The following is a 9,543-nucleotide window of genomic DNA, read 5'->3' as shown; positions in this document are numbered from 1 at the left end:
TTAAGAATTAAAATTTAAGTAAAAAAATCTATATTATTACCCATTTTCCCTTCCTTTTTAATGTTTATATTACAGTAATACATTCAACTGTAATAAGAAATATCAAAGTTAAAAATAAAAAAAAAAAAGAAATTTAAATTTAAGAAAAACTCTATTTTACCACATTTTCCTCCTCTTTCTCTCTTTTTCATCCTTTTCCCTCCTTCTTCATTTCTCTCTCTCTCTCTCTCTCTCTCTCCATCCTCCTCCTCATTTTTATATTATATTAAAAAAAAATGCTGCAATACATACAAATTTATAAAATCGGTAGGAAAAAATGAATCATTGACAAATATTTTTATTATTGTGTACGTTTACGTGTATGTGTGTAGGCGTGTAGATGTATGTGTGCATGTGTATGTATGTGTATGTATAATGTGTATATTTATATGCGCATACGTAACGTATATGTGCGCTTGTGTGCGTATGCTTGTGTATGTATACGTGAATGTGTGTGCGTGTGCACACGTGTATGTGAATGTGTATGTGCATGAATGTACGTATGTATTTGTGTGCTTATGAGAATATTCAAATGACCACGATCATTATCACCATCATCATCATTATCACCACCACTATCTACATTATCATCATTGCCTTTCTCATTGTTACCATTATCACCATCATTATCAATCTTTACCATCAACATTCAGGTTTGGTCTTATTAACAACTGATGCGAGAGATCTTCGGATATTGATATACTACAGAATATCACTTAAACCGTATTATGCCATTTTATTTGATGACAACATCACCATTATCATCATTTCATCATTATCATCCTCATCACTAGCATTATCGTCATTATCATGTCACAAATTTCATCATCGTCTTTCTCACTATTATAACTATCACCACCATCATTATTATTATTATTATCATTATCATCGTCATTACTAACATTATTGTCATCACCATCATTATTATTATTATTATCATCATTATTGTCACCATCATCATCATTACCAACATCATCATCATCGTCATCACTAACATTGTCGTCATCACCATCATCATTATCAACATCATCATCATCGTCATCACTAGCATATCGTCATTATCGTCATCGCCATCATCATCAAACATCATTGAAGCAACATTAGGGATTGATGATAGTTTGTGCTCTAAATATATATTCCATCATTTCATCATCCTCATCATTGGGTGGTTTCCAATCATTCATTCATTCATTCATTCACTCATTGCTTTTAACATATAGCAAACCGATAAAACGATTGATAATATTATCAGCGATAATTATGGATATAACACGATTGCATCAATTTCAATTTCAATATTTTATCATTCTCATTCAACTATTTCTCACTATTTGCACTGTATTTTTATCACAACTGCAATTAGTTGCTACAATTGATAACAATGAAACAGATTATCATATAACTGATAAAGATTTATTCATCCTTGATAGCTTATCAACAGTGTGTTCTAATAAATGTCCCAAATTTTGTCCTAATCCTGATTTATTGAATTGTACCGAATTAGCCTATGATCCATGTGAATGTTGCACTGTTTGTCTGCATGATACGGGTGAATCATGCGGCCCTGGAATTGGTGCTTGTCGTCAGCCAAATTTTTGTCAACCAAAATTGGATCAAATTGACATTGGCATTTGTAGTGGTAAGTTAGTTCGAACAATTTAACAATAAATTCTAAAAAATTTTCATCTAATTTTTAGTTCTAATTTTTTTGCCTTTGCTAGTCTAATAAGCTTGATAACTGGATGTACGAAAATTTATGGTAATTTGTGCTTCAAAAAATATTGCCCTAATGTATTCGAAGTTGCAATCGACTTAAAAAAAAAAAGTACTATTAAAAATTAATATTAAAGTTAGTGATTAGTAAGATTTGCAAAAGTTTTCCGAAATGTATGATTTCTGAGGTGTACGAAGTATTTAACAAATGCAAATCTAAAAGCTTAAACTTTATTAAAAGTTATTTTAAAAGCCATAATATTAAATTATTCTGGCAGAAGCTTTTAAAATGATTTCTCATAATTAATCTTTTCAATTTATCACTTTATTAAATATTTCTATCTGTTATTAATGATTCACTTTAAAAATTTCATTATATTCAGTTGCTGTAATTTTTTCCTTCAAGCAATTTTCTAATTATTAAATTAAAATTATGTTGAAACTATGCAAGAAAAACAAATCTTCACAAAAAAAAAAAAAAAAAACAATAAAAAGAAACCTTCCAGTGGAAATCTTTTGAAATTTTGTACCTTACTTACATATCGTTGTTTTACTTAAATTCAATTTAATTAAAGTACTTTTATCTTTGAACGTAAAACAACAGCAAAATGCATTAAATTTATTGAATTAAAAATTCGAAAGTTTACTTTGGCATTATCATTTATTCATAATTTTGAGCAGCAAATGATAACAATATAGTTATAATGATGATAATGATATGATTATCCATGGAATTGCTGCAGTTATGTGACAATGATACTGAAATGATTATCTCTGATTATCCTGATAATGATATGGTTAACTTAGTAATGATATAATTCTATTTAGAATGTGATAATGATATAATTACCTTTTAATAAAAAAATTAGTTGACAAAATTGAATTATCTAGATTGAATATTTGTTCATTCCAGTACAATTATCCTTATAGTTATGATTATCATAAGCATATCACAATAATATGATAATTATTTTTAGTAATGATTTTAGTGATGATATAGTATGTGACAAATGATGACAATGGAAATTCAAAATTTCTTGATGATGATAAAATTATGCAGCAATTGATAAGTGATAATTAGTAATGCGATAAGTGATAACGATGTAGTTATTCTTAACAAATTAATGCATTATCGTTATAATTACAATTATGCCAATTAACCTTAATAATAATACGATCATAATTATCTGATAGTAATTTTGTTTAACAATAATATTGATATAATTATATAACAAGCGTTACTGATATTCTTTTATCATTGATAATTAGCTGCTAACAATGATAGATAAATTAATCAAACTTATCTAAAATCATACTACTAAAATAGCTAAAATACTTATTTGATATTCATTTCTTTAATCAAAAAAATAAATAAATAAAATAAAAGAATAAAAAAGAAATGTTTTAATGGAAAAAATTTTCACATTGCAATATTACATTTAAAAGCGCTTCCATCAAAACAATGATTTTTTTCTTCTTTTTCGCTCTATTTTTTTTCATCAAATCATTCATCCATATGTTAGTATTAATTAAATTACAATATAATATTTCAAAGCTTTTCCGCTTTCCATAATACAAGAAAAAACATTTTAAAAAAAAAAAATTGAAAATAAAAAATCAAAAAGAATCCAAAAAAAAAACTTATAAAAAAATTAAAGTAGAAAAAAAAAATCCATAAAAATGCATTTATTACAAAAATTTGATGTTTTTATCAACTTTCTTTTTTTTTTTACTCCAATTTTCAATGTTTTATTTTTTTCTTCTTTAAATTATTTCATTACTTTTTCATTTTTTTTTTCTAAATTATTAATTAGGCAATTGTAATTAGTTTAATTATTATAAATATATAAATAATGGTTACTTTCTATCAATATTGCAAAAATTTTTATTTAAATAAGCAAAAAAATTATTTAAATTATTCATTGCTCATATGTTATCAAAAAAAAAAAAAACACAATCATTTAAAAATAAAAAAAGTATTGCTGATAAAATTATTTGTTTCGAAAATAAATTTATCATTTTTTTTCTTTCTTTCTTTCTCTCACACTCTCTCTGACGTTTTTCCATTTTGTTGTTTAAAATTAAAATATAATGTTGTGTAATAGCATTGCAATTTACAAATAGAAACATCAATTTCGAGTGTAAACAAAAAAAAAAACGAAGAATCTTTGACAAATTAATTCATTCCTTTATAATCTCTCTCTCTCTCTCTCTGTCTCTCTTTCTTTTTCCCTCTCTTTTTTCTCTCTTATCGTTTTGCAACATTTTATATTTGCTAACGTATGCATAATGTTTTTCTTTTCTTTCTTTTTTTATTTATTTATTTAATTTTCTTTTTTTTTTTTTTTGTTCAAAAAAATTTAAAAAGAAAATATTCGTTCTGATTTAAGTTTTTGATTTGAAGATGGAAAAATAATTGAAAATTGTTTAATTTTTTGATGCAAAAAAAAAAAAAAAAAATGAAAACGAAAGACAAATACAATTAATCATACTATTACTTTACATTAAGTAAACAAAAAAAAAAAAAAAAAAGAAAAGTAAAGCTAACTTTAATTTGTAAGTATTACTTTTACATTGAATGCATCTTTTTCTTGCTTTAAAAAAAAAGAGGAATGATCAACTTTTTCTTTTTTTACTTTTGTAATAGTTTCTTATTTTTATATTTATATATAATTTTTTTTTTTTTTTTTTTATTTTCAAAGCTAATATAAAATTAAAATGATTTAATTTATTTGTCCAAAAGGAAAAAAAAATTTTTGATATTAGTGTTTTTCAAATTTATATTGTATAAATTTAAAATGCAATTTTTTAATAGCTCACATTAATTAATAATTTAATGAATAAATGAGAATTTAATTGATAACTATATATGATAACGTGATATTTAAATCAGTAAAGTTAAATTAAATTTTAGCTGTGTGTGTTGTTTAGTTAAATTGGTTTATATAATATATTACATATATTTAACTGATCGATTTTATTAAATATATTTAACTGATCGATTTTATTAAATATATTTAACTGATCAATTTTATTAAATATTTTGATATTTAACTGATCGATTTTATTACTGAAAAAAAAAAAAAAAAAAAAGAAAAAAAAGCAAATCGATGTAATAAAATTAATTTTGTCATCAAAAAATAGTGATTTTATTTTTCATTTTTGGTTTTTAATTAATATATTTTTTTTTCCACCCATTGCTCTGATTTTAATTAAATTTCACATTTTAATTAATACATTTTTATTCATCCAAGCTTGACATCACTAATTTAGAGATTTAATTATCACACAAATAAATATCACAATTTTTAGTCTTAATATATCAAAATATATTTCTTTCTTTTCCCTTTTCTTCTTTTTATTTTTTCTTTCTTTTTTTTTCAAAAAAAATATATTAATATACATATTTGTTCAATTTTTCTTTTCTCTCTAATTTTTCTCATTTATTTAAAAAATTATTTTTCATAACAAATTATTTTCATAAATTTATTTTTATAAAATCAATTTCAACATGCAATTTTTAGCAAAAAAAAAAAAAAAAAAAAGAGGAAAAAAACACAGAAAATTAATTATAGCATAATATAAACTTAAATGAAATTAAACTAATAAAATAATAAAAAATAATTTTATCCTTTTTTTCTTTTGCTTTTTTTTTTTTTTGCGAAACATTGAAATTGAATAGCTTTGATAACAAAATGAAAAAAAAAAAAAAAAAAATGCATTGTGAATTTTTTTTGTTTTTATTTTTTCTTTTTTTTCTTTTGCATTTCAATAAAATTTGTTTGTTTTATGGCAGATTACATTGAATATTAGCTTAAATGCAATTTTTATTTCGATTCTATTTTTTTTTTCATTTCGTTTCTTTCGACAATTTCATCAATCTTTCGAAATTTTCCATTTCGATGAACCAAAATGAAAAGAAAAAAAACAGTGAAATGATTTTTATGAAAAAAAAAAAAAAATGATAAAAATTTTTTTCCAAAATTAATCAGTATCACTTATTTTTTAATTATTATATTAGATTTTTCTTAACAAAATATTATTATTTTTTTTTTTTAAATTTTTAAAATTATATTTTCTTCAATTTTTAAAACAAAAAAAAGAATTATTTTCTTCAATTATTAAAATTGCAATAATTTAAATCATAAAGCATTGTCTCTTCGTTATTCTTTTGGAATATCTTTTTTTTAAAAAAAGAAGTAGTTTAATATAATTTTTCGCTTGAAATATTTACAATGCCTTAATCAAATTTCAAATATGCATAACGAAAATTATTAAATTTTATTTTACTTTTTTTTTTTATTAAAAAATATTTTTCTTATCAATTCATCGATGTATTTTCATTCTATTTGCATATTATATTCTAATTTTTTTGGTGCAATTTTTGCTTCTTTTTTAAAGACCAATTATTAGTTAGAATAAACTTAAATATTTGTAGTATTTTTCATTATTTTAGTATTGAATTTAATTATTAAATTTTACAATCATGCAAAAAAGATAGCCATCAGCTGCGAATTTATTAAATTTAATATTATTATCCTTGAAAATATGAACCGCAAATACTACAATTGTATTTATGTAATATATTTATTTTTTTAAATGGCATCAAATAATTAATAAAATGATATTAAAATATTCTAATTCAATATTTATTTGTTTTTATAATTCAAAATGTCATTTGATAAATGATATTACTGATGGCAACATTAATCATAATTATTTTTCATTTATATTTAGTCATAAATTGCATGACTTTAAAAATTTTTTAAATTTATTCAAAAAACTTTTTTTAATGAATTAAAATGATAAGCGTAAAAAGTTTAAAAAAGATAAGTAAGCAAAAACAAGAAGCTATAAAATTGTAACATTTTTTAGATAAATTTTTTTAAATTAAAAAAAAGACGAATGCTGAATATTGTAATAAATTAAATATAAAACTTTTATAAATCATTAATGAAATTTTCTAATTATTCAAATAAATTTTATTTTATTTATTTATTTATTAATTAAATAATATTTTTCTTATAATAATAAACTATCATACCATTATTATATTTATTATATCAAATTTATCATTTCAAATATTATTTGTAAACAAAATCATCAAATTACTGTAGCGACATTAATTATAGGAATGAAAATGGAAGCAATTAAATATTTTTCATAAAAAAAAATTATCATTTCGCATCTTATTTTATAATAATTCAATTTTATTTTCTATTTTTTTCTTTTTTTTTTGGGTTAATGATATTTTTCAAAAAAAAAAAAATTTAATTGCTGTAAATTTCATTTGAAAATAATACGATAATACTTTAAATGATTTTGTTCATTAATCCGTCAAATATCATTTTTCTTTCTTTTTATTTTTCATTTCACTTAAAATGCATTCATTCATTCATTCATTCTTTCATTTTTTCTTTTATGCATAGCAAATTCTTTAAATATTTTATTTACGTCTTTTTATTTCAAAAAAAAAAAAACGAAAAGAAAAAAATTTATTTTTTCTTTCTAAATGAACTAATTAGTTCAAAAAAAAAAAAAAGTTAAGAATAACAAAATCTTTTCCATAATTTTTTTCAAATTTTTTCCTTTTTTTTTCATTTTCATTTTTCATTTTGAAATTTTCATTTAATAATTAGTACTGTTTTATTGTGAATGGAAAAATAAAATTATGAAGAAGAAAAAAAAAAAATAAAGGAAAAAGCAGAAAAGAAAATAATTCATAGTTTATTTTCATTTTTTTTAAAAAAAAAAAAAAAAAAAAAAAAAAAAGAAATTAATTGCTTGTGCTAGAAATTTACTTAATATAAAAGAAAAATAGTGGAAATTTTGAATTTTATTGTTTGTTTATTTGTTTGTAAAGTTTTGATTGCTTTGAAAAGTTTATATTTTCAATTAAAAAAAAAGCAATAAATTATTGTTAATTATTAACAGTAAATTATTTTCTTCTTTTTATTTCTTTTCTTTTAGTTCAATTTCATATTTTTGTCCTATTTTATTGATTGAAAAATATTTAAGAAAGTTTGTTAGCAAAATGATAATTACAAACAAATGTGATCTAAATTTGCTATAATTACATATTTTCTTTCTTTTTTTTTAAAAAAAAAAAATTGTTATACGAAATAATTACTTCGTAAATTTAATAAGCATTTTTTGTTTTTATTTTAATTTATATTTTTAAATATGAAAACTTTAATTAGTAAACTTGGAATACTTCAAAGAAAATAGTTATTTCTTTTTAATATAACAGTTTTATATTTGATTACTTATGGAAATTGCAAATTACCCATAAATGCTAATTTTATTCAAATGTAAATTGAACTATAATAAAGATCAAAAAAATACACCGCTCAATGCATAAATAATTAATCTATAAATCAATCAATTTAGTATATCTTATTCTTGACTGCTAAGTTATTTACATTGCAAAAATATATGCTGAAATTATGCACGCTGTTTGCATGCAACATTGCAAGTAATTCATAATCAAAACTAATTAGTACAGATGCATGCAAGCATGCAGGTATGCATAAATGATTAAACATGCAAATGTAAATGAAATGGATCAACAAAAATAATATCAAAAATTTCAATTCATCCATTCATCCATTCATCCATTCATTCATTCATTTATGCATCAATTTTTAAAGTATAAAAGAAAGACAAAAAAAAAAAAAAAAGACAAAAAAAAAGAAAGAAAAGAAAAGAAAGAGAAAAAGATGAAAAGAAAGGAAAACAAAATACTACAAAATGCATCATTTTTCCAAATGCTAATGTAAGAAAATGAATGAATGCTATAATATTTGTGGAATTTCAAAAATCTTCATAACAATTCCTTATCAAATAGAAAGAATAAAAGAAAAGAGGAGAGAATGACGAGAAAGAGAGGGAGAGAGAAGAGAAAGAGAAAGAAATGTAAAAATAGAAATGGATGAATCCTTTTTTTTTTTTAAAGATTAATTCTTTTCATGCATATATTTTAATGTTAGTTAATAATTTTTAATTCAAATTAAATATTTTTATTTTTCATTTCTAATTTATTTATTTATTTGTTATTTGTTTGTTTTCTTTTTTTTTTTTTCTTTCATTTGAAAATGTTAAAAATGTTCGCTGAAGCATTAACTATAGAATGATGAGTCATGCTAATGGTATGTATATAGTTGGTATTTCTTTCTGTTTACATCATCCTTCTTCAATCTCGATGGTAAGTATATTTATGGATTTATGTATGTAATTTTAATACAGAATTTTAATACTTAAAAATAATTCAAATATTTATGAATAAAAGCTATTAATAATGGAAAAAGTTTAAATTAAGTATGAAAAAAAAATGTAGGAAGAAAAATTTTTTTTCTTTATTTTTATTTTTTTTAACTGAATTATTGAAGAATTTTTTTTAATTGATTTATATATTCATAATGTTTGATAGAATTTTATTTCCTAAGCTAAAATTTATTTCATTATCATTAATAACGATATCAAAGTTATCATTAGCAATTTAGTAAATTTTAGCAGGTTTATATGTTACATCAAATTATAACTGTTAAGTAACTATCTAATACAACAATAATATGTAAATTTTGATGCATATAATTAGCAGATAATATTATCACTTATCTGATAAATGTTAAAATGATTTTACAGTGATTTATAGCGTAGTTAAATTATTTATTATTATTTTAATCATCAAAATATTTTCTATAATTATTCATTATTATTTTAATCATCAAAATATTTTCTATAATTATTCATTATTATTTTAATCATCAAAATATTTTCTAAAATTATTCA

General features: G+C 20.8%; 1 protein-coding gene across 1 annotated transcript; it reads right to left on the bottom strand.

Annotated features, from left to right (window-relative positions):
• Positions 1-424: 424 nt before the first annotated feature.
• On the bottom strand, positions 425-2,413 carry Bm8300 (Uncharacterized protein; the record flags this gene model as incomplete). Its single annotated transcript, XM_043082457.1, has 3 exons — positions 425-673; positions 942-1,083; positions 2,400-2,413. The coding sequence occupies 3 exons, from the start codon at positions 2,411-2,413 to the stop codon at positions 425-427; spliced, it is 405 nt and encodes a 134-aa protein (XP_042938391.1).
• Positions 2,414-9,543: the final 7,130 nt, after the last annotated feature.

Source organism: Brugia malayi (assembly GCF_000002995.4).
Source record: "Brugia malayi strain FR3 genome assembly, contig: Bm_v4_Chr4_scaffold_001, whole genome shotgun sequence".
Classification (NCBI taxonomy): Eukaryota; Metazoa; Nematoda; class Chromadorea; order Rhabditida; family Onchocercidae; genus Brugia; species Brugia malayi.
This window is presented reverse-complemented; position numbering and strand designations above follow the sequence as displayed.